This window comes from Lissotriton vulgaris, chromosome 9 (genome assembly GCF_964263255.1).
Source record: "Lissotriton vulgaris chromosome 9, aLisVul1.2, whole genome shotgun sequence".
Lineage (NCBI taxonomy): Eukaryota > Metazoa > Chordata > Amphibia > Caudata > Salamandridae > Lissotriton > Lissotriton vulgaris.
In genome coordinates this window covers 1,242,224,367-1,242,251,001 of record NC_141697.1, presented here as the reverse complement: position 1 = coordinate 1,242,251,001, position 26,635 = coordinate 1,242,224,367, and the positions used below count along the sequence as shown (strand labels likewise).

The 26,635-nt window shown below is 50.0% G+C and overlaps 1 protein-coding gene across 1 annotated transcript in view; it reads left to right on the top strand.

Annotated features, from left to right (window-relative positions):
* Positions 1–4,764: 4,764 nt before the first annotated feature.
* The window catches only part of NEK4 (NIMA related kinase 4), a 278,651-nt gene continuing 256,780 nt past the window's right edge, over positions 4,765–26,635 (top strand). The window contains exon 1 of the mRNA XM_086939417.1: positions 4,765–4,940. Coding sequence (XP_086795543.1) covers positions 4,830–4,940 — 111 coding nt within the window. The 5' untranslated portion in view covers positions 4,765–4,829. The remainder of the gene's footprint in view (positions 4,941–26,635) is intronic.

Below are 26,635 nucleotides of genomic sequence, written 5' to 3'. Positions count from 1 at the left end.
TCTGCGTGACTCTGCCCCTGGGAATCACACCCCGCGCCTGACCAACACCTCCCTTCCTTTCATGAATACCCCTCTATTGATAAACCCCTTCCTCTACATCAATTGTCTACACGGGACCATTCCTTGCATGAATACCTCTCCTTTGATGACCCCTTCCTTTGAGCCCGATTGTTTGCACGCATCCCCGGTCATCACCTAGCCTGAGGATACAGTTTATTACCCCTTACTGTATGGAATCGTCCCTCTTCAAAGGAGCTACGATTGGTCCTGGCCCCCCACCCCCCCTCTGAGATCCGATCAGGCGCACACCTTCTAAGAATCGGCGGAACGTCCGGCTGTGTAATAACCATCTCCTATTGTATAAGGGGTGGGGACCTCTACTGTGGAAATGTGTGGGAATGGGTCTGAAGCGGGGATTCCGGGGATGTCCTTTCCATACTTCACAGTGTCTTTATTGTAATAAAGAATGGTCACATGCCATAAACCAGTGTATAAGAGGCCAAGCCTCAGAGAGGCTGTTAGAGCACCTCGAAACGATACCTCGTTGTCCGATCTGATGTGTTCTGCTCCGTCGGAATAAAACTTTGTTTCCTGTCTTCCTGTCTCCAGCGCCTGCCTCTTTGTTTGATAACCCTTGCATGGTATTAGAGGCGTTTAACGCCGGGCATATACTTGAGAGACATCGACCCAACCGCCTGACCATTTTTTTACTTTCCTCAGTGCTACCTCATCCAGGGCATTGGACATCCAGTTCACATAACTGTTCCATGCTTCCTGTAGAGTGTTACCTGGGGGCAGGGGATGTTTTAATAAGGCACGTTCGAATAGTTCAGGGAAGAATTTCTTCCAGACCCTGCGCTTTTGTGGTAAAGGTCTTTTAAATTTAATTTGCGGCGATTCATCTTCTATTTCGAACGGGACGATGCTGTGGTCCGACCAGATCAACTGGACCGGGGGTGAGACCTTAACGCCTTCCCAATTAGAAAAAATAGGGTCCATGGTATGGCCCAGCTGATGCGTGGGGGCTGTAGATAACAGCCTGACCCCTACGGAGTACAGTGCTGCAATCACAGTTTGTGCCTCTTTACAATCTTTGTCTTCAAAATGGAGATTTAAGTCTCCCAAGACAAGAAACCTTTTATATCTAATTACAGGTTGGTTTACTAGGTCTAAAAGTTGGTTTCCAAATACAGCCACACTCCCTGGGGGGCAATATATCAATAATCCGTTTACCATGTTTTTAGGATCTACTTTTAGGGTGAAGAAGCCACACTCAGTGTTAGGTAAGGTGGCTTTTATTAGCGTACATTCTAGTTCTGATTTATAAATTAGGGCTAGTCCCCCACCTCGTTGTTTTTGTCTGTCTAATCTCAACAGACTGTAACCAGGGGGGACAGCTTCAAGAACCTCCGGGGAGGATGTTTCTTCCAGCCATGTTTCAGTAAGAAACAAGGCATCTGGTTCCCTGTTTAGCAATAAATCATATATCTCGACTTTATGTTTCCTCATAGACCTGCAATTCAATAGTAGCAGCTTTAGCTTGGCTACTTCCCTTACCTCCCCTCTAGACAGTGGCAGAGTCAAATTACACGTCTTACAGTGGGAGGGTAGTGAATCAGCCAGTAAAGTATGGAAACAGCTACTATCCGATTTCTGACTGAATGATAGCAGGTCCATTTTGGTATAACATAGTCGGTGTTTAGACATACCCTGCAATACCGCTGGCTCTGAAGGATCAGGGGTCCAGCCCCGTGCCGCGGTTGATCGCGGACGGGCGCAGACGGGCAGGACTCTGGCTTGACTCTGGCGTGCGTATGGCGCGCGCGCTGTACGCGTCCGCTGCGCGGAGCCATAGCCGTATGTTTTTATAGAGGCGCCCGAGTGACAGAAGAGGAAAGCCCTCTCCAAGATGGCCGCCACTAACCTCTCAGCTCGGTCCCTAGGAGATGACGGCCCTAAATCGGCCAGTGGGTGAGGGGGGGAGGCAAGTAATCTGCCAAACACCAAGCAGAGTATCTAAAAGATTAAATTTAAAGGGCGTGGAATCCTACACCCCAAAATCGGTGCGTGATTCAAAGCGCCACGGTGGTATGCAGCGTGAAGCGCTGGTGCCGGGAGGAGGGAAAGGACACAAAGGGAAGGGGTATCAAAGGCTTTAAGAACAGTTTAAAAATATCAACCGCCCGGCTGACGCCTCAGGGGTCAAAATATCAGCAATCTCCAGATTGGAGTGTATCTTCTGTTTTTATAGAGGCGCCCGAGTGACAGAAGAGGAAAGCCCTCTCCAAGATGGCCGCCACTAACCTCTCAGCTCGGTCCCTCGGAGATGACGGCCCTAAATTGGCCAGTGGGTGAGGGGGGGGGCAAGTAATCTGCCAAACACCAAGCAGAATATCTAATAGATTAAATTTAAAGGGCATGGAAACCTACACCCCAAAATCGGTGCGTGATTCAAAGCGCCGCGGTGGTATGCAGCGTGAAGCGCTGGTGCCGGGAGGAGGGAAGGGACACAAAGGGAAGGGGTATCAAAGGCTTTAAGAACAGTTTAAAAATATCAACCGCCCGGCTCACGCCTCAGGGGTCAAAATATCAGCAATCTCCAGATTGGAGTGTATCTTCTGTTTTTATAGAGGCGCCCGAGTGACAGAAGAGGAAAGCCCTCTCCAAGATGGCCGCCACTAACCTCTCAGCTCGGTCCCTCGGAGATGACGGCCCTAAACCGGCCAGTGGGTGAGGGGGGGAGGCAAGTAATCTGCCAAAAACCAAGCAGAGTATCTAAAAGATTAAATTTAAAGGGCGTGGAATCCTACCAAGGGACACATGTACAATGACAGGTTCACAAGATTGACTAACCATGCTAACAAGGGACACATGTACAATTATAGGTTCACAGGATTGACTAACCATGCTAACAAGGGAAGCATGTACAATTACAGGTTCACAAGAGTGACTAACCATGCTAACAAGGGACACATGTACAATTACAGGTTCACAAGAGTGACTACCCATGCTAACAAGGGACACATGTACAATTACAGGTTCACAGGATTGACTAACCATGCTAACAAGGGAAGCATGTACAATTACAGGTTCACAAGAGTGACTAACCATGCTAACATGGGACACATGTACAGTTACAGGTTCACAAGATTGACTACCCATGCTAACCAGGGACACATGTACAGTTACAGGTTCACAAGATTGACTACCCATGCTAACAAGGGACACTTGTACAATTACAGGTTCACAAGATTGACTACCCATGCTAACAAGGGACACATGTACAGTTACAGGTTCACAAGATTGACTACCCATGCTAACAAGGGACACATGTACAATTACAGGTTCACAGGAGGGGTGATCACCTAACAAGGGACACACGTTCAGTTTCAAGGCTCTCAGGTACATCAAAGTCAAAGTCAAGTCAAAAAGTTTTTATTTGTATAGGTACTCAACAGAGGACCACAAATTTACATTTTACAGAAAATAAAAGAAATAATTGCACATTTTAATCAATACAATATTAAAAAAGATTTAAGAAATTTATAAAAATTATAACAAACAAATTCGTTTGGTGGCTGTTTACATATTTCTATTAATTCACTCACTCGGGAGATTCTACAAGTGCGATAGATAGGGGCAAGGAATCTTGTCCGTGCGGTAGATACTTTTGAATTAGGACACACGAACAACAAGTGTTCTATGTTTTGGTCTCCCCCTTCGCACAGGGGGCACAATAAAGATCCTCCTGGCAACCATCTTGCTGTATAGGATAGTGTGGGTAAAATGCCCAATCTTAACATGGTGATTGACCTCCTTGCACCATGAGTCAAGGAAAACCCGATATATGGTTGATTATGTTTATATTCCAAAGAGTCTACAAAGGATTTATATGTTGACAGTTTTTTACAATGTTCGTAATCCAGTTCATAACTGAACTTCGGGGTGAAGCATTTCAAAAAAAGTTTCATTTGGGCTGCTGTCCAGCCACTTAACATTTCCGGGCTAATTTCTGCCATTTGAAAAATAGTTGTCATGTTTTTTAAAAACGTCTGATTTTCAGGTACATATTTATAGGTGTCAGCGTTAGGTTAGAACAGGAGTAAAATCCATATTTGCAAAGCTGTCCTCGTGTGAGGGCCGGATGCTCATCAGGGTCCAGGAATGGGTGAGTTATTCCAGGAAGTGTCTCTGGAGGAGGGTTTAAGACCTGTGTTGAAGGTTCAGCTGTTCAAAGCTCACTGGGAGGCACACTAGAGTTCACTTTCTGCTCCTCTGAGTCCAAGGGGTCAAAGACAGAGCCAGAGGTCGCAGCCAGAGGGAAGGAGCTGGCCAAGACAGCCCTATTGGCTTTGCCAATGCTTGCTGTGTAAAGATCTCTCCCTCCACGAGGACAGGTGTCCCTGCTACTTCCGGTCCCGCCCCCGTTGCTATAGCTCCTGGGAGCCGCCGTGATGTCAATCATATGCGTGTCGCTACAGTTCGTATCTCCGCGCGGCCAGCTGCCTATTCTACTTCCGGCTCCGAACACGTTACCATGGCTCCAGGGAGCCGCCGTGATGTCAATCACAGGCCTGTCCTAGGCTGCAGTTCCCAACTTCCGCCACAGAGTAGGTAGTAATTTAGGCCCCGCCCCCGTTGCCATGGCTCCTGGCAGCCGCCGTAATGTCAATCATAGGCCTGTCCAGGGCAGCCGGTCACGACTTCCGTAGCTAGAACAGGAACTACTTCCGGCCCCGCCCCCGTTGCCATGGCTCCCGGAAGCTGCCGCCTGGGCCTGCTCCGTCCCCGCCACGCCGCGGGCTGAAGTACTTCGCTGGCCGGCGAGCATGGAGCGGGAGGCGGGGAGCCGGCTGGAGCAGTACTGCCTCCTGCGGCCCGTTGGCAAGGGCAGCTACGGGGAGGTGACGCTGGCGAAGCACCGGCGGGACGGGAAGAAGGTACGAGGGGGCCCTGGGGGCGGGGAGGGGGGACCTGGAAGGGTGGAACCAAGGGAGGCAGAGGGCAGCTCTGGGGGACCCCGGGTGGAGAGGGGGGGGGGAGCACACGATACCGGCATGAGAGACCGGAGTAGAAGCACCCCCTCACTGACAGCACCCCCCTCACTGACAGCACCCCACCCCCTGCCCCCCTCACTGACAGCACCCCACCCGCTGCCCCCCCTCACTGACAGCACCCCGCCCCCTGCACCCCTCACTGACAGCACCCCACCCCCTGTCCCCCCTCACTGACAGCACCCCGCCCCCTGCACCCCTCACTGATAGCACCCCCTCACTGACAGCACCCCGCCCCCTGCACCCCTCACTGACAGCACCCCACCCCCTGCCCCCCTCACTGACAGCACCCCACCCGCTGCCCCCCCTCACTGACAGCACCCCGCCCCCTGCACCCCTCACTGACAGCACCCCACCCCCTGTCCCCCCTCACTGACAGCACCCCGCCCCCTGCACCCCTCACTGATAGCACCCCCTCACTGACAGCACCCCGCCCCCTGCACCCCTCACTGATAGCACCCCGCCCCCTGCACCCCCTCACTGACAGCACCCCACCCCCTGCACCCCCTCACTGACAGCACCCCACCCCCTGCACCCCCTCACTGACAGCACCCCGCCCCCTGCACCCCTCACTGACAGCACCCAACCCCATGCAAGCCCCTCACTGACAGCACCCCCCTGCAAGCCCCTCACTGACAGCACCCCACCCCCTGCAAGCCCCTCACTGATAGCACCCCGCCCCCTGCACCCCCTTACTGACAGCACCCCACCCCCTACAAGCCCCTCACTGACAGCACCCCGCCCCTGCACCCCTCACTGACAGCACCCCGCCCCCTGCACCCCCTCACTGACAGTACACCACCCCTGCACCCTCTCACTGACAGCACCCCGCCCCCTGCACCCTTCACTGATAGCACCCCACCCCCTCACTGATAGCACCCAACCCCCTGCACCCCTCACTGACAGCACCCCACCCCCTGCAGGCCCCTCACTGACAGCACCCCACCCCCTGCACCCCCTTACTGACAGCACCCCACTGCCTGCACCCCCTCACTGACAGTACCCCACCCCCTCCACCCCCTCACTGACAGCACCCCACCCCCTCACTGACAGCACCCACCCCCTGCATCCCCTCACTGACAGCTCCCCACCCCCTGCACCCCCTCACTGACAGCACTCCACCCCCTGCACCCCCTCACTGACAGCACTCCACCCCCTGCAGGCCCCTCACTGACAGCACCCCACCCCCTGCAGGCCCCTCACTGACAGCACCCCACCCCCTGCACCCCCTCACTGACAGCACCCCACCCCCTCACTAACAGCACCCCACCACCTTCACCCCCTCACTGACAGCACCCACCCCCTGCATCCCCTCACTGACAGCACCCCACCCCCTGCATCCCCTCACTGACAGCACCCCACCCCCTGCATCCCCTCACTGAAAGCAACCCACCCCCTGCAACCACTCACTGACAGCACCCCGCCCCCTGCAGGCCCCTCACTGAACTGACACCACCCCACCCCTCACTGACAGCACCCCACCCCCTGCACCCCCTCACTGACCGCACCCACCCCCTGCATCCCCTCACTGACAGCACCCAACCCCCTCACTGACAGCACTCCACCCCCTGCAGGCCCCTCACTGACAGCACCCCGCCCCCTGCAGGCCCCTCACTGACAGCACCCCACCCCTCACTGACAGCACCCCTCCCCCTGCAAGCCCCTCACTGACAGCACCACGCCCCCTGCACCCCCTCACTGACAGCACCCCGTCCCCTGCACCCCTCACTGACAGCACCCCTCACTGACAGCACCCCTCCCCCTGCAAGCCCCTCACTGACAGCACCCCACCCCCTGCACCCCCTTACTGACAGCACCCCGTCCCCTGCACCCCTCACTGATAGCACCCCGCCCCCTGCACCCCCTCACTGACAGTACACCACCCCTGCACCCCCTCACTGACAGCACCCCGCCCCCTGCACCCTTCACTGACAGCACCCCACCCCCTCACTGATAGCACCCAACCCCCTGCACCCCTCACTGACAGCACCCCACCCCCTGCACCCCCTTACTGACAGTACCCCGTCCCCTGCACCCCTCACTGACAGCACCCCACCCCCTGCAGGCCCCTCACTGACACCACCCCACCCCTCACTGACAGCACCCCTCCCCCTGCAAGCCCCTCACTGACAGCACCCCACCCCCTGCATCCCCTCACTGAAAGCAACCCACCCCCTGCAACCACTCACTGACAGCACCCCGCCCCCTGCAGGCCCCTCACTGAACTGACACCACCCCACCCCTCACTGACAGCACCCCACCCCCTGCACCCCCTCACTGACCGCACCCACCCCCTGCATCCCCTCACTGACAGCACCCAACCCCCTCACTGACAGCACTCCACCCCCTGCAGGCCCCTCACTGACAGCACCCCGCCCCCTGCAGGCCCCTCACTGACAGCACCCCACCCCTCACTGACAGCACCCCTCCCCCTGCAAGCCCCTCACTGACAGCACCACGCCCCCTGCACCCCCTCACTGACAGCACCCCGTCCCCTGCACCCCTCACTGACAGCACCCCTCCCCCTGCAAGCCCCTCACTGACAGCACCCCACCCCCTGCACCCCCTTACTGACAGCACCCCACCCCCTGCACCCCCTTACTGACAGCACCCCGTCCCCTGCACCCCTCACTGACAGCACCCCACCCCCTGACTGACAGCACCCCACCCCCTGCAGCCCCTCACTGACAGCACCCACCCCCTGCACCCCCTTACTGACAGCACCCGCCCCCTTCATTGACATCGCACCACCCCCTGCACCCTCTCACTGACAGCACTCCACCCCCCTCACTGTACCCCCTCACTGTGTGAACTAGATTTGCATCTGTAATGCTGGGTTGTGGTTGAACTTCATCTGTAATGCCGGGCTCCCTCTGAACTGGGCTTATGTCGGCAATGTCTGGATGGTGGTTGAACTGGGCCGATGGTTAGAAGGCCAGAATGGACCCCAAGGCTATTATTGTGGATGTGACTGAGCTGGCCCAATGGCTGTTGTGCCGGGGTGGGCCTGAACTGAAAGGATGTCTTGAAGGCCATGATAAAGCTGTACCATGCCGATGACTCTAATGTCCGGATGTGGCAGGACTGGATCCATAGGTATATTGCAGGATGTGGATGCTCTGAAGCGATCTCTTGATGCCTGTGCACAGCGTCTTGTGGGCGTATTCCCACGTTGAGCTCTAGAGTTTTAAAACCTTCCATCTTAGGCGGACTTTGCATGGTCCATGCTGACGTCTCTTTGTTTGGCCTTCAGTCGCTCCAGACAGGAATACCTATCCTTCCAGCAAGCTTTGCTTCCTGGGACCAGTCACTGGAGCCTACCTTGGGCTATTTGTTCATTTTATTCCATTTATGTTGTGTTAACAGATTGGGCCTCTTCCAATTTTCATCTAGGCATACATGGACATTTTCCTTTGTGTCTCTAAAGCCAACTTCTTTTAGAACAGGTTCTTGGTTTTTCTGTGCTTGTTTGTCATTTGCGTGTCTCGTGTCTCAATAGAACCCTGGCAGGTTCACTACCTTTCAATAGATATATATTTCTGTGTTGATTTGCCTGTGTTATGTAACCTGAACGAGTATGGGGATATCCTGGAATGTGTCTGTCTTGGCTTTGTTTCTCGAGTCTACCTCTTGTGTCTTGCAGTAATGTAACATTTCCCTTCAGTTTTTCCATTACCTATTAGCTCCCATGAGGCCTTATTGCGGTCTGCTGTTTTAGTATCCACACGCCAGCCCGATGTTCTCAAGCTGTTCATGGTCCCCGCTTCCCCTGCATTTGTTTCTTATTCTTTTTTTGGGGATCTTTCTTTTCACCATTCTCAAGTGGCTGCTTGGTACATCCCCAGTTTATGATCCTGTGGTGATTCGTCATTAAGGCTAACACTAAGGCTCTCGGAGGGCTCTGTGGTCTTCAGTGACTCGTAGTGCTGGGGTGCTGTGTTATCATAGTACCAGTGCGTATGTCTTATCCATCTTCATTGACCACTGCCTTATAAGACTGGGGGGGAGAGGAGGAAGGTTTGTGGGGTTGTCGTGTTATGGTCTGGCCCCTTGCTCCTCTTCCAATCACCTCTTTGTGATGTTTCTTTCTAGACCCACCTGCAGTTGTCTCCCGAGCATTGCACTGCTAGGTTTCTCACTGTGTTTGATATAGAGTCGTCCCACAAGTCTACCTGGAGCAGGCTGTGCATTAAAAGCTGCCTGACTTTCTCCACTATGGTAAAGGGTGGTGCTTCCTCGGATAGTGCCCTGTCACTGTGCATCACTCATTCCTGGGGACATTTGAGAGAACTGTCCTAGCCTGTAGGCACTGAAGACAACTTAAAGCATCACACTGGTGACCAGGCCTTCATATCGTTTCGATTGGCAACCTTGTTCTTTCTGTTAGTTTAATTCATGTCCCTTTGTATATTCTATCCCTTGCCCCAGAGGGGCTGTTTAAAGTTGTCTAGGGTCCTTATAATAGATAATAAGGTCAGGGGGCACCTGGGTTCCCAAATGTTCCCAACCCATTTTCTAGTCTAAGCCCCAAGCATCCTCTTCACCCCTAAGGACCATCTATTTGATTGCAGTGTTCTGGGAGATCTGTCAAACACGTCTGTTATGGGACATACTTCTTCTCCGCTCCTAAGATCCCGTCATCCACTACTGTGGTCTGGGAGTGCAGTCAAACCAAGCCTCTGTTTCTGTACATGCATCCCCTCCACCTCTAAGAACCATCTATTCCACTGCCAAGCTGTGAATGAGCAGCCAAACCAATGCTGTCTCTACACATACTTCCTTTCTTGCTCTAAGGACCCTCTATCCCACTGCCATGCTGTGAATGAGCAGCCAACCCAATTCTCTGCCTCCACACATGAACCCCCTATACCCCTAAGGTCCCTCTATGCCACTGCTGTCCAAGGTAGAGCTGTCAAACCAAGCCCCTGTACCTAGACATGCAGACCCTATACCCCTAGGGACTGTGTTCCTCTGCCATCTCTTGGTAGAGCTGTCATACCAAGCCTCTGTCCATGGAAATGCACCCCCTATGCCCCATAGGACTCTTTCTTCCACCCCTATCTCTTGGTAGAGCTGTCAGACCAAACTGTTGTCCATGGACATTCACCCCTCCATCCCGAAGGACTCTTTCTTCCACCACATCTCTTGGTAGAGCTGTCAGACCAAACTGTTGTCCATGGACATTCACCCCTCCATCCCGAAGGACTCTTTCTTCCACCACATCTCTTGGTAGAGCTGTCAGACCAGGCCCCGTACTATCATCTCTCACCCCTCGGGCTCTACCTTTTAACTGCTGTCCCCTGGCAGCACAGAGTACTGAGATCTTCTTGGTATTGACGGTCTCAAGCTGTAGAACCAAGTGCTGTGCCTTCCCGTGCTGGGATTTAGTATAGGATGCAAGACCTCTACTCTGTTCATCCATCTGCATGCCTTGGAGGGTCCCCTGCCACTGAGCAGATCAACTCCCCTCTACAATTTTTACACGGTCAGTGATCACACTCCTTTGCCTTTCTGGCCATGTACAGCCTTCGGTTGCTTCTGGTAAGTTTGTTCTACATAAAGCAGCCACATAATACCTTTATATAAGTAAGCTCTGTATCTAGAGGAGCTTTCCGTCCGCCCTTGCTTTGAGTCACAAAGATGTGTTGTCAAACGTTGGATCTGCTTTATCACATCCTTTATCCTGTGTCTCTCTGGGCAATCACCTCTCCTGTGTGCACTTCCTGGAAGAGACCTGTCCTTTCAGAACTGCTGCAAGAAAGTGGCTTGACTTGCAATCTTTCCAAACCTCCTGATAACTCTGCACTCTTGCCGTTCCCTCTATCCTGATGAATGGAATCCCCAGTGGCCTTTTTCACTGTTATTCTATAAATAATAAAAGCAAAAATGTAAAAGAGGGTATGCTATTTAATCGTGTTTTCCCATCAAAAACCACGCCATGTGCTCTGCGACACGCAGTGGTGGTGGATTCTGACACTGAACCTCTAGAATAACTTTAGTTGCCATAATACATAGACTTTAATAATGGATCACTTGGGAAAATGCACCTCCTCTTTGTGTAAATTTAGAACAAGGGCCATTGTCTGAGATGCTGCCCTGAAGGAAGGAGGTAGGGTTGTGGAGGGAGTGGTAGAGCAGGGTGTCCAGTTTGTCAGTGTCTACTCGATAAAAAGGAAGTCGAACAAAAGACCATGTGATGACATACGCTCTTCAAAAGAAGGCACGGTAAATAAATTATGAGAAAAATGTTTTGTATTTCCATCTCTCTATTTTACTTGCAATGTGGGCACAGCTTGTGTATGTACGTGGCATTACTATAGCAGAAACCTATAAGAAAGGCAGCAGAGGGCTGTACAGCCAAAGTCAAAGGACTTTACTGCTATTGCTCATTCGCATTTAGTAGACCTGTTATCGATCCGTGCAGATCAATACCATTGGGAAACTGAAGGTGGTGAGGCAAGCAATAGACAGCAGGATGATAATCTGGGTATTGGGCTGATCAGGCGAGTGGTTGAATTGCCATTTGTTCACACAGCCTTCCTGCCCTGATCCCCAGTGGCTCATATAACTAGAAACAGTGATCCTGGGGTTCAAATGCTCTAGCTTTGAGGGCCCCAATCAAGAAAATAGTAAATTATTATCTAATAAATGCAGGCTTACCGTCAGCAAATCCCTTGTTTCATTTCTACTTCAGTGGAAGTTGATGTATATATCCCCAGCCTAGAACTTTAACTTTGCCATTGCTGTAAAAACATTCCTGCTGACGTCTGAAGATTGATTTACCGTAAAGAGCAGCACGATTAATCTTTTATGTGAAACCTGCTGTCCCAATTCCCGGGGTCTAGAGAACATACTGCTGCATAGGGGTAGTCTGACTGGGAGATCAGCGACCATCATCAGAGGTAAATAAGTATTGGCGTCTGCCTTGAGGACAGACATCCCGTAATCTTCTGTGGTTCTAGCCAACACCTGAGGCTGGTAGACTCCATGCTTCAGAGAGATTACTGCAGTACACAAAAGCAAACTCTTTGGCTCTTTCGTTTCTTTTCAGGCTCTTACATGGTCCCAGAGGCCTCCTTGTGCACATTAATAACCACCATGGACAGTTTCCTGCATAATGTTCACATGTCTGCTTTTCTAGTGCCGTCCACCGCCCAGATGCTGAAAGTCATTCTAAGCACGATAGTAGTGGGGGCCTGTACACAAGGATTGAAACCTGTCTGAATTTATTTTATAGAGGCCCAGGTTATTCCCCTGATTGTAGGAAGGTGGATATCTGACTATATGGTTACCCCAACTTTTTGTCTAGTGTTTTGCTGGTTTTCGACTTAGTTGGCCTGGGATCTTGCTATTCACGGCCCCAGGCTATCTGCTCTCCCTATAAAATGGACTCCATGTACTTTAGGTACATACCAGATTGGGTATTGGGTCACCTCTGTGAGCTCCTGTATAGTGTCAAATATCAAATGGGGGGGGGAGAAGGAATATGTGATCCTTTCGGTTTCCTTAAGTTCAATATGATATGATCATGAGAGAAGGATCACTTGTCCTGCATAACTAGGGTATGCCGGTTCGTTCTTGCTAGTCCCAGTAAAAAACCCTCATGCACTTGACTTTGATGGTAATGTAAGCGGTATTTCTTGGTTCTCCGCTTTCCCTCTCACGTGTGTGCATAATCATAGGGTTCTCTTGTTATGCACCCTCCACCTGAAGGTTTTACCCTTAGTTAAGAGCAGTAGTGGCCAGTGATGTGGTTTTGCAAAGTGAGGTGAAAAAGTTAAACATCCCTTCTCTCCAGATTCATAGATTTTATTATTCTGCGTTCAGAGATATTAAAAATAATTTAAGTGACTGAGAGTTTTTATCACTCTCTCACAAAGTGATAAGTGAAGTAGGTCGACATGTTTCAGCCCTCTATAGCCGATAGGTCAATAGGGCTTTCTTCAGGACCAAGGTGTAGATAGTGAAGAGACCAAGGGCGTCTCTTAGTCTTTTTGGCAATCTAGGTACTTCCTAAAGAGCCATTCTTTTTTGGAGATTTCTGATTAAAGTCCTTGAGGTCGCTCAGTACCTGTAGGTAAAAAATAGACAAACTAGACAGCAGGGTAGGGGATGCGGGTTTTACACAAAACTAGTTAACTGGTGTATTGTACCAGGAACATTTAGAGCGCTAATTGTAGTGTAGCACTTAAAAACAATATTTCAATAGACCACCTCCAGTTTATGTTCAGGGTCAACTCTCTCTCTACAATGGTTGTCAAAATCTTTTATATTGCTCTTAATGTGAAGAGACGTCTCTATTGAATATGTGTCCCTTTCATTAAGAAGCGCGTTTTCTTATGTATTCCATTTAAACTCAACAATTATTTTATATTAAAAATATACATCCGTATGCCCATTCAGGTGTTCACTCTTTTATGGCAGAAGTTTGGCTCGTTTATCTTTTCAGGTGATCACACTGTAATAACAAAGGTTATGCAACCTCTACTTATCTTATTTAATCGTTCGTTTTATTTCAATTAAACAAGCCGCCGGTATTTAGAATTAATGCCCTTCTTAACGTTCTACTCTCAATTCGGCTTGGTTTATTTACTGTGTGTTATGTCGGCTTATGGCCCAACTTTTGGCATACATTCATCGCATTCTTTAGGTCTCGCCTGTCGATGCGCATGCGCATCGAGCAAGCAAGACTATGGGGGCTTATCCACTCTTTATCCACTGCAAGGAATCGTGGCGATTCCTTGCAGTGCCCGTGACTTTTAAGCTCAATGCGCATGCGCATTGAGCTTAAAAGCGCATGCACGTCCGTCTTGTTTTACCCGCTCCGCCCCCTCCCCTTCCCGCCGTGTAGCATTTCTCCTCCTCCCCCTCCCCTCTCTTCCCTCCGTCTTGTTTGTTTATTTTACCCGCTCCGCCCCCTCCCCTGCCCGCCGTGTCGCATTTTTTTTTTAAATCCCCACTTCCCCCCTACCCCCATCAATGCCAACACTGACGCCGTGCTCTGCTGCTTGTTATGTTTAGCTTCCCCTTATCTTTGCTCCCTGTCTGATTCCCTCTGTCTTTCTCCTTCTCACTCTCTGGGGTTTTCGTGGCCGTTCACTTTCCATTCTATCCTCCTGTTTTCGATCTCACTGCATATCTCCGCCTCTCCCTACCCGTCTCTCATCCCCGTTTCCTTTGTTTCCACTCTCGGTACAACTCTACCCCTTTCTGTTTTACTTCCCAGTGCTCGCTCCCTTTCTTCACTTCTCTACACCTTCTGGTCAGGTTTTGTGTAAATTCCCTTTCCCCGATCTCTAAATTTCTCTGCTGGCTCCACTGGCAGCGCCTCTCTGGCCCCTTTCCCTTTTCTCCTCTCAGCTGCTCCCTACTCAACCCCCCCCCCCCCATTCCTGCTCTTACCGCTGCTCTCTCTGCCCACACCCTTCCGTCTCTCCATCTTCCCACTCCCTCTGCTCCCGCTTCTGACACATGTACATTATATTCTCACAAGAAATAACGCCCCGACACGTTCCCGCAGCGCAGCATATGCCAAAAACAACACCGCCGCTGCTGCCGTGAGCCGGCTATTTGCGCGTCCACAACACTGTACGCAGAACAAGAACATCTGGGGGCGCCGCCATGCTTTCAATAATCTCCAAATTCTCCACAGACCACCCTCCGGCGTTTTTCACAAAGCTGCTCCTATTTCACACTCCCCAGTCTCACGTGGTACACCCCTCCTACCGGCCTTAGTGGTACTCAACCCATACCAACCCCAGAGATCTTCTTGCCATTCCAGCTTCGCGCAGGTTCTCTGTCCTGCCACTGTCCCAGTGCGTTTCTACCCTGGGAATGCCCCACCGTGCGCCGGTCACAATATCTCACAGAGTTCGCACCTTGCTGTCTCGCTGTGGTGCTCTCTCTGCCCTGCAAATCTCTGGCCGTTTTCCCGCTCTATCAACTCCCAGTGGTATTTATGCTATAGCCCCCTCCTGTGGTATTTCTGCCCCCCATAGCTTTGCGGTCCCTCACTCACCCTCAACCCCTCACCCTCAACCCCTCACCCTCAACCCCTCACCCTCACTCACCCTCACTCACCCTCACCCTCACTCACCCTCACCCTCACTCACCCTCAACCCCTCACTCACCCTCAACCCCTCACCCTCACTCACCCTCACCCTCACTCACCCTCAACCCCTCACCCTCACTCACCCTCACCCTCACTCACCCTCACTCACCCTCACTCACCCTCACTCACCCTCAACCCATCACCCTCACTCACCCTCACTCACCCTCACCCTCACCCTCACTCACCCTCAACCCCTCAACCCCTCACTCACCCTCAACCCCTCACCCTCAACCCCTCACTCACCCTCAACCCCTCACTCACCCTCACTCTCACTCACCCTCAACCCCTCACCCTCACTCACCCTCACCCAACCTCACCCTCAACCCCTCACCCACCCTCACCCACCCTCACCCTCAACCCCTCACCCTCACTCACCCTCAACCCCTCACTCACCCTCACTCACCCTCAACCCCTCACCCTCAACATCAACCCCTCACCCTCACTCACCCTCACTCACCCTCACTCACCCTCACTCACCCTCACTCACCCTCACTCACCCTCACTCACCCTCACTCACCCTCACTCACCCTCACTCACCCTCACTCACCCTCACTCACCCTCACTCACCCTCACTCACCCTCACTCACCCTCACTCACCCTCACTCACCCTCACTCACCCTCACTCACCCTCACTCACCCTCACTCTCCCTCACTCTCCCTCACTCACCCTCACTCACCCTCACTCACCCTCACTCACCCTCACTCACCCTCACTCACCCTCACTCACCCTCACTCACCCTCACTCACTCACCCTCACCCTCACTCACCCTCACCCTCACTCACCCTCACTCACCCACCCTCACTCACTCACCCTCACCCTCACTCACCCTCACTCACCCACCCTCACTCACTCACCCTCACCCTCACTCACCCTCACTCACCCTCACTCACCCTCACTCACCCTCACTCACCCTCAACCCCTCACCCTCACTCACCCTCACTCACCCTCACTCACCCTCACTCACCCTCACTCACCCTCACTCACCCTCAACCCCTCACTCACCCTCACCCACCCTCACCCACCCTCACCCTCACTTACCCTCACTCACCCTCACCCACCCTCACCCTCACTTACCCTCACTCACCCTCAACCCCTCACCCTCACACAGTGCAATAGGTCTCGGAGCATTTGAGTTAGAGCTTTTAGAAATGTTTATGGCTTTTTTTTTTAAAATTCTTTAGCATTGGCTACAGGAAACAAAAATGCTAAAGATTTACAAAAAAACCCATAAACAATTCTAAAAGCACTAACTCTAATGCTGCGAGACCTATTGCATTTCCAATGCTTGTTTTAAAACTATTGCCGTTCTTATGCCCAAGTTGCTCCGACTAATTATCGAATGAGTATCGTTAAGTACATTTTCATTTCTCACGTACCTGTGTTATTGGTTTCTTAAACCTCAACTGAGTCCCAGCGGGTCAGGGAGACCTTCTGTAATAACGATACCAAGTTTTAAAAGTGTAAAGAAACAAATAACGTTACAGTTTCGTCGGCGAGGATCACTTGCTCCACGCTACCTGCAGTCTCCTAGGGCACGGCTTGTGCTGACTCTGCCGTCTGGGCTCAGGAAGTTGGATTCACTTCCGGGTTCGTATCTTATCCCTTAGGTGCAATGGGAACCGTAGAAAGACTGGTTGCCGCGATTAGATCTTTTCTTTTTTTCTCTTTTTTTAGTGGAATATTCTCCTTATGATTGGAATATTTGGATGGCCAAATGGTATTTAAATGCCGAAATCTAAAACGAGCAAGGTTTCTCAAACCTGTGTTTGAAGTCATATATCAAGGTCTCTATCGTCACTTGTAGAGAGACTATGTCAACCCGATTAAGACTTATTTCTGTAATATCTGGGATGTATTTGTAAGACTAAGGTTAGTCAACTTATTGGTTTAGGAAAACAAATGGTGGTTATTATTCCATTATTATCTGAGTGAGTGGTATGTATAGGCACAATGGACCATCAATCTACTTTATCATAGCTGTGTCCACACCGTGTATCAAGTGAACCTCATGTCTTACCAGTGTAGGAGATGTGCAGTGCCCTGCGCTCACTTTAGATAGTATTTTAACGGGAAGTTGCAGGCCCATGTTACAACGATGTTTTGTGATCACTCTTTTCCGGCAACTTTTTATGAATCAGGGAATTTACAGTTTCATGGGGGAAATTATTTGTACATGCTTCCCCACGGAATATTGTCATTTAATCCTTCTGAATCCGTCTTCAGTCTACGTACCCACCTCTGCTCTTTTTCAAATAGGAATTTTTCTGCGTTGTGGTCTTTGTTGCCCAGTGTCTCTAAGATTACCCAGTTAAGGTCATTTATTGTATGTCCTGCTTCCAAATAGTGACTCGACATCTTGGTGGTGATTTTTTTGCATTTCACATTACTGCGATGTTCACACAGGCGTTGTTTGACTTTCCTACAAGTCATGCCTATGTAACGTTTATCACACGGGCATGTGATCATGTAGATCACATGACTGGTGTTACAGTTCGTTTGGCTCTTTAATTTCCACTTGAAGTCTGGTGTAAGTTGTATTTCTTTAGTTACTTTAGTTATTGGGCATACTGAACATGATCCACATGGGAAATGTCCCTGGACCGGTGTCGCATTCCATAGAAGATTGGTTGTTGTTGTTAGTCTTTTGGGGGGTGGTCTTGTGTGGACCAAAATGTCCTTCAGATTCCACGTTCTTTTATTTGCGAATCTTGGTTTAGGCCAATTAATGTTTGCAGAAGTTAGAATTCCCCAGTTTTTGTTAACAGTCTTTATGATGCTGTTGCTGGCTGGGCCATAGGTGGTAACGCAGGTCATTAAGTCAGGTTCAGTCGGTTTCAGTGTTGATTCTAGGAGACTCTCTCTGTTTTGATATCTCGCTCTCTTTCTGCATTTTTCAATGATTCGCTGAGGATAATCTCTCTCTTTTAATTTTCCACATAGTTCATTAGCTTGTGCCTTGTATTCTGAGGTTTTACTACAATTCCGACGTAGTCTCAGAAATTGACTGTAGGGGAGATTTTCTCTCAGGGGCCTGAGATGGAAGCTTTGATACGACAGTAAACTGTTTTTTGAAGTGGATATGTTGTAAGTCCTGGTTTGTAATGTTTGGTTCTCTGCATAGATTGTAATGTCGAGGAAATCTAGTCGGTTGTTGTCTGCCGTGAGGGTAAACTTTAGCCATTTGTCTTTGGTATTAAGCCATACATGGAAGTTGTTAAAGCTGTTCATGTCTCCTTCCCAGATTACGATAATATTGTAAATATAACGACGCCAAAATAAAATCTGTTTGTGGTAGGGGTTTGTGTTGTTGTTGATATATGTGGACTCCAAATCGCTCACGTAAAGCCCGCTACACTTGGAGCGAACGTTCTTCCCATGGAAGTTCCATGGCACTGTTGATATATGGTGTCATTATACTGAAAGTAATTTTCTGTGAGGGCCATCCTGCAGCATTCTAAAACAAAATGCCTCGGGGGTCTTGTAGTCCCAATCACAATCAAAGATTATTGTTTCCAAAGTGTCCAGAGTTTTCTGTTGAGGGAGACTCGTGTAGAGGCTCTCTACATCGAGCCCTACCAGGATCATATTCTCCTCTTGATAGTTAAAATCCTTCAGGAGATTGAGTGCTTTTTGGGTTTTTGGTAAAGAGTAAAAGTATGGTATCCTGGGATTGGTTACTTCTAGGAATTCCGCATCCTTCTTTGAGATCCAGTCATTTGTTTCTGCCTCAGTGACCATAAGTGAGATGGTTCTCTGTAGTCTTGATGTAGGATCTGTGTTAATGACTCTGTAGAATTTGTGGTCAGAGAGTAGATCCAAACATTGTTGATTATAACCTTCTCTCATGATCATATCATCTCCTGTATAGTGTACCATAGGTACCCAGGGCATAAGTGCATCCAAGGCCTACCAGGGGCTGCAGCATGTATTATGCCACCCCTGGCAGGCCCTCCAAACTGACACCACAGGCTGATCACTCAGCTTGGGTAAGGTGGTGTAATCACCCCCTACTTAGATATAATATACCTATATCTACCTTATATATAGACACATATGCACCTACAAGTCACTCCTATGGTAGGCCTCGACAATCCTGGAGGTAGAGTGCTTGGTTTTGTGTGAAAGGGTGCCCTAGCATGAGCTGAGCCCCTCTACAGCTTTCGTAACCATCTCCTTATAGCTGTTCTATGAAATAGCCATACCATATACTCTTAAGTGCATTATAATAATAATAATAATAATACTGATATTTCTAAAGCGCGAACAGCTACCTCACACGGAGGTGTCCTGGCGCTATGTGAGCAACTGAATGTAAATGGAGTGGTGTTAGATTTTTTGATTAAAAAGCCATGTCTTCCTAAAGCAAATCTCTGAAGTTGCAGAGCGAATAGACAAAGGCAAAGCATTCCACAATTTTACCGTCCCAGCGGAGAAAGTCCTACCCCCAAGCCGGGCCTTCAAGGCTCGGGGAGCATGTAACAGATTCAGTGTATTTGAGTGAAGAGACCTCAACTGCTGGTATCGGGGAAGTCTCAATTTAAGGTAGTTAGGGCAGTTACCCTGCAGTGCTCTGAAAGCCAGGGTCAGAGCCTTAAATTTGATCCTACTGGCCACTGATAGCCAGTGCAGACCGCGCAGATGCGGAGAGACATGATGTCTAAAAGGAATATGTTTGATAAGCCTCGCAGCTGCATTCTGTACGGTCTGTAAACGCTGGGTCAAATACTTTGGCAAGCCGAGATAGAGGCCGTTGGCGTAGTCCAGCCTCGATGTGACAGTCGCATGGACTACAGCTTTACGGCAGTCTTCTGGCAGCAAGTCAAGAAATTTACGAAGATTTCTGAGTTTGTTTAGGGACCCCGCTGACACCTGCTGGATGTGAGCAGAGAAGGATAAACTACCATCCCATCTCACCCCCATATTTTTTGCACTGCTTCTGGGGGGAGGCGGAGGATCCATTTCAGATGGCCACCACAGATCAGACGCAGGCTTTTCCCAAAAAAAACCACCTCGGTCTTCCCTGCATTCAATTTTAGCTTGTTGGTGTTCATCCATATTGCAATATCACGAAGGCATCCTTTGAAATTGCTAAATGCTTTCACCGATAGTTCTGAATATGGAAAGACCAACTGTGTGTCGTCTGCGTAAGAAATCGCTTTGACACCCCAATTGGCGATCAGAGTGAACAGTGGAGCTAAATAAACATTAAAAAGTAGGGGACTAAGCGCTGATCCCTGGGGAACACCACACCAACGCTGTTTTGGTTTAGAGGAAAAAGGACCTAAAGCAACTTTCTGGGAGGAGTCGCTTAAGTAGGAGTGTAGCCAGGTCAGCGCCTTGTCTTTCAAGCCAACAGCCTCCAATCTCTGCATGAGTCTGACATGGTCAACAGTGTCAAATGCAGCAGATAGATCCAGGAGCACCAGCATTGCTGATGCCCCTGAATCTAGAGCCCATCTGATTGACTCTGCCACCTCAATGAGGGCGGTCTCAGTACTGAAGCCAGATTATAATCTTCGCGGTTAATGCTAACTTTGGTTTGGCTTTATCAAAACATGTTGTGTAAGGTTTCAAACACTTTGGAATACTACCCACCGCCAATTCTGGCGGCGGGGGTAGCATTCCACCCTTCTAGAGGGAAAAGACATGTATGTTACTGCTTTACCCGGTTAAAGTTAAACAGTGCCCCAGCATCACAAAATGGATGCTGCTGCCACAGACACATGTCTAACCTCCTGCTGCTGGACGAAACTCCGGCAGGGGAGGCCTGGACAATAGGTTTCCTGTCCAGGAAGGTGCCAGCACCTCCCCAGACAGGCAGATGTGTATTGGGACAGGGAGGGCTGCATCAGCAGATGCTTTTTGAGACACTGCCTGGGGCACACAAGGTGCTCCATGCTTAGCCCGGTTCAAACCAGTTGCTGGGGCACTCCAGGCCCAGCTCTGGCGCGAAACTGGGCAAAGCCCCAGCCCCTTAGCTTAGTATAAGTATAGGAGCTGTGTCCCCAAGTCTTTAGATTAGCCTGGAAAGAAACTTTGATACAGAACTCTTGGACCTTCGACAATCTATTCTGACTAGAAGAAGACAATCTATTCTGACTAGAAAACAGAAGATATATCCCTTGTGGTCAATGAGTGACCACCCTGTGCAAACAGGCACCACAAGTAACTTGCCGGTCTGCTTTGTCTACGCTCCCGCCGGAACACAGCGACACAGGAAGTGGACTCTCAGACTTCTCTAACTCCGACCCACACCCACAGCAAAGCTGAGACCTGTGGTGGACACGAGAAACGTGGGACCGGACACCCCTGGACATCCTGCATTTTGCTAACAGCTTGACTACCGAGGAACACTCGCAGTTGTGCATTGGAGTACGAGAAGCCCCAGACCTGAGCGCCATTTGCACCGAAGCTCAGCCCTCCACACTCCACGAGTGCCGCGTGTGGCCCGCTCTTGCATTTCAGCTCGACGCGTCTTCCCGGTTCCTTGCCCGTTGGCTAGTGAGCCCCCTGAAGACTTTCCTTTTGCACTAAACTGCTTTCCTGGTTGCTCCAGGCTTGCTCCAGCTTCCCTTCAAAGGAGAAGCGCCACAGACCTTGCTGGTCTGCAACAGCGCTAATCTCGTCATCCTACGTGGGTTGTGGTTGCAAAGGCTTGTTGGGTCCAATCCGGATACCGACACTGCAGTCAACTAGATCCGTCGTGGGACAGCTCGAATCCAGCGTCTGGTTATCATCGATGCCTCCGGGACTTCGTGGCTGAAGAGACAAGCTCACCTTCTTCACCTTCAAGGACGTGACATCGCCTGGTTCCTTCCTGGTCACTGGCTAGTGACCCAGATTCTGTCCCCTCTGCTTTCAGGTTCTTCACATCATCGATCCACCCTTGGATCCACCCGGACACTTTTCCTCTGGTCGCCTGCAGCACTTCTTTGCAGCTCTCCATAGAAAACGATGATGAAACCCGACACCAAAAGGCACGTATGTATGTATGTAGTGTATTTTGTAAAGCCCATAGCTGCCCCAACGGGGTGTCCCGGCGCTGTATAACGCTGTGGAACCCTTCCTGGCTCTCCCTGTGAGATGCCCCTCCTGGGCACCCCCAAGGTGAAGCCAGGCATCCCAGTGTTGTAGGGGCCGTTGTGGAGATTAAGCAAGCTATTGCCCAGAGTTGCAGCGTGGGACCCATCATTAGAGTAGGCGCTGAGGCGAGAATTATCGAGTCCGCGGACATTGAGCCCAAGACCTGACTGATCTCTGCTTCAGAGTCTGCCGCTCTAACCAGTGAGCCACACTTCTCCACACGTATGCACCCGGCTTCCCTGGGTGAGGTAACGCAAGTACTCCGGTGCTCCCGTGGGTCTTGACTCTCGAAGTGTTCTAGTCTTAAGGGGTTTTATCGAAGTCCACCTGGAAGTGTCCTTAAACAGTAACTTTGTAACTTCTTCGTTTCCCATTATAAGTCAATGGTAACTCGCGACTGTGTTTAGACACTGCACGCGTTTCCCGTGGGCCTCCTACTTCTTAACCTTTGGTCGTTTAGTGTAGCCCCAGCGATTCTACAGGCCCTATGCCTGTTGTCTAACTCTCACGTGGTTCTTATACCACTTCTTTAGTATATGGTTTGTGAGGCCCCTAGGGCATAACTGTATTTGTGCAACTTATCGTATGCTAATTGAGTAACTTGTGATGTACATTTATCTCTGACCTCATCAAGAGTGCAGAGGGGTTGTGTTTAGAATAAATACATATATATTTGATATATACCTTGTGTGGTGTCCTTTCATTTGGTATTCAAGGGATTTTAATTGGTAAAACAGCTTGCCTCACATGCTCTCTGAAGTATTAGCCTAAGACTGCTGGTCCATGCTACCACTAGGATAGCTTGTCTATAAGGTTGACTTTACAACCACCATCAATAAGGGTTGATTAGACTGGTGCAAGGTGCCCACTAGAACTAGTGACATCATATGCCAGGCTAACATCTCACACTGATCATCTTCTACCTTTTTATGAGCGTACATCTTTCTTCATAAACGCTGTCTTGGTTGTCAACAGCCAGGCAGCACAGGTCAGTGAGCCTTGCCCAAACTAGTGTGCTTTAAAAATGATTTCAAATAATACTCAAGGGGCTATATAAACGGGTGAGTAGAGAATGTTGAGAAAGGAGCTAATAAGAGCGAAGGGGAGAGATGTGTATGGTGCTGCAGGGGAAGGGTCCACAGGAATGATACAGGGAGCATTGCTTCCCCAATCATCCCACCATTTCCATACTATGCCCACACATTGGCCGTGGCCTTGTACTCACCTTTGTTAAAAAACAGAAGTTAGGCCTGGTGACAGAAAGCATATTCCTGTCATTTTTTCCTCCCACCCAGTGTTCCAAAAGGCCACCATATTCTCTCTCGCCCTCGTGTTGTGCCTTTTAGAAACTTCTCCTTGCTTTCCCACTCCCTCTAAAATGTAGTATTCTCCTGAGAGGAGTCTGGCAGCCTTTTCTCTTAACACTTCCTTAAGCACCCTTTGGTGCCAGAAGTTCTCCCACCTTTTGCACTTCTGTTCTCCCACCCTCTCTCAGCAGCCCTATTCCCGTTGTTCTTCCCACTTCATGCTCTTTTCAAAATTAAAATCTGAGCAAATCAGAACATTTCTCAGCATAACACCATTTTGTTTCTGTGCCTAGAATTTTAGTTTGGTTGAGTTCAGAAAGAACAATACAGTTCATAAATTGGTGAAAAACATGTTAAAGTTTACAGATCGTAACAAACGTCGATCAATAACTCAACATGCAATTAATTCTTCTAAAATTGATGAGTGTTTCAGAAAAACAATAGAGAAAAGATGGAATATGTTTCCCCTTAGAGTCCTGCAGATGTCTGGTCCTTCAACTTCGTTCTTAAGGATTAAGAGACCTGTGCAGTTAGTGTCTTTTGGCCTAGGACGGCTCTACAGACAACATCTGGAAGCTTAGAATACATCCATGGGTGTCATCTCTAGCCTAAGTGATCTCTTAGGTTTAAGAGTACTCCGCGGGTTTCATCTCTAGCTTTGGAGACCTCCTAGGTTTAAGAGACCTCCACTGTTGTCATCTCTAGCTTTGGTGACCTCTGAGGTTTAAGAGAGCTCCGCAAGTGTCATCACTAGCTTGTCTGACCTCTTAGGTTTAAGAGACCTCCACTGGTGTCATCTCTAGCTTTGCTGTCCTCTTAGGTTTAAGAGACCTCCTATGGTGTCATCTCTAGCTTTGGAGACTGTTAGAAACGGCTGTCTCTAGTTGGCAGAGGTATGCACTTCTGACAAATAGGGACACACCTTTTCTAGTCAGGGCAAGGGGATCACACCCTTTGATAACCCCTGCTCACCCCCTTGGTAGCTTGGCAGAGCAGACAGGCTTATCTCAGAGGCGGTGTGTTAAGCATTTATGACCACATACAGTAATAAAGTGAATACACTACAAATGGACACAACACAGTAGTATTATAAAAATAAGGATTTTTATATAAGGCTTAGCACAAGACCAAATAACGACAAAAATATATCACAATCTTAATAAATACTCTTGGAAGGAAAAATAATAGTTCAAGTGTAGTTTCTTCTTAGCACAAACGTCTTTTAGTATCAAAAGCAACTCTTCTTCTTTAAAACACAGTTCTTGGCAACAATGTAACCCACACGGGAGTCACACGACGTCGAGGCAAAGTTAATCCAAAGGGTTCGACGTCGACCGCGAGGAGCGCTACGTCGAGCCCGGAGTCGCACAGACCCCCACAACACAGTACCTTGGAAAAGTGAAGCACTCCATGTTCAGCGGCGTCGAGACGTCCGGCGTCGCGTCTTCGGCGTCGATCCGGCCTCGGAGTCGGGGCGACCTGCAGCGGCGTCGACAGATGTCAGGCAGGAGCAGCGCTCACGAGGCGAAGCAGGATACGGCGTCTTCGTCGATGTTGACGTTGCAAGAGTGAGCAGCGCTCCCGGCGTCGAGAGGGCACGAAGTCGATGCGATCAGCAGCGGTGCAGACACGAGGTCCCTTGGAGCTGGAGCCGAACTCACTACTCGCTGGCGTTGCTGCTGGCGTCGATCGGGCCCGGCGGCCGGCGTCGAGGAAGCGGGACACTGGAGCCGTTACTCACAATGTCGAGCTGGATTCGGCGGCGTCCGTCAGCGTCGAGATTGCTGGATTCTTTCAGAGGTGCTGGATTCACAAGTTCCAGCAAACAGCACTTTAAGCAGATGAAGTCCTTTAGCCCTGTGACTTCAACAGGAAACTGGCACTCTTCCAGCCCTTGGAGATTTTCTTAGCAAAGTTTGAGAGTACACACACAGTTCCTCTCTCCTGGTTCCTTGGCAAAAATAAAGAAGCAATGCAGGATTCCCCCCAGCAAACAGCACACTGGCAGAAGGGGTAGGCAAGTCCTTGGATCAGTAGACTTCTTGTCCTTGGTTTCAGGGTTCCTTGTCAGAAGTGATCTAAATTCTTGGTTCAGGGGTCCTTCTCTTATACCCCTTTTTGGCTTTGATCCCTTTGTCCATGCAGGGGAATTTCCCAACATCCTGGGTTTGTTGTGGGTGTAGCCAGGCAGAGGCACCTGGCCTATTCACTGTGCAGGGCAGGGTCCTCAGCCGCCCAGTAGGAGGTGGAGTCAGTATTGTCACTGGCAGGAGCAGAGCTATCAGCCTCCCGGCAGGAGGTGGGGCCAGCATTGTATCAGGCAGGGCAGGCTATCAGAAGCTACTCTCCCCCTACTCTCAATGCAAATGTCCCACTCAACCCACACTGACTCATCAGATCTCTGGAGCCACCCAGCTCCTGTCACACACACACCAACCCAGCAGAAACCAGAAATAGTTAGACAAGAAAATAGCCACTTTCTAAAAGTGCTATTTTCAAACCCAGAGTCCAAAAACCATCCACACAAACGGATGCGTAATTAAACCCCGAGTTCAGGGATACCAAACTCGACATTGCACCATGCTCCCCGAGCCAGCTAGGATTATAGCATTAATAACCCAGGCAGCCCATTCTAACTAATGGAGAGCAGGTTACCTTACAATGGTGAAAAACAAATATGACTGTAATTCACTATTAGGACATGCCAACTTGGTCAGGCTTGTCCTACCTTATGCTTACAATGCACCCTGCCCTCAGGCCTACCATAGGGGTGACTGACATGAAGTTAAGGGAAGGTTTGGGGACTGGCAAGTAGGTGTACTTGCGCAGTCAGCGTGACAGTACCAGACTGCACGTAGGTCTAGCAATGGCAGACCTGTAGACATACTTTTACTAGGCCGCTCTTGTGGGTGGCACAACATGTGCTGCAAGCCCACGAGCAGCATTTGTATTTACAAGCCCTGGCACTCCTGGTGCACTAGACTAGGGACTGACAGTAAACCAAATAAGCCAAACATGGAATTCAATCAATACAGTAATTTAACATAGGGAGCACTTGCACTGTGGTACTGATCAGCAG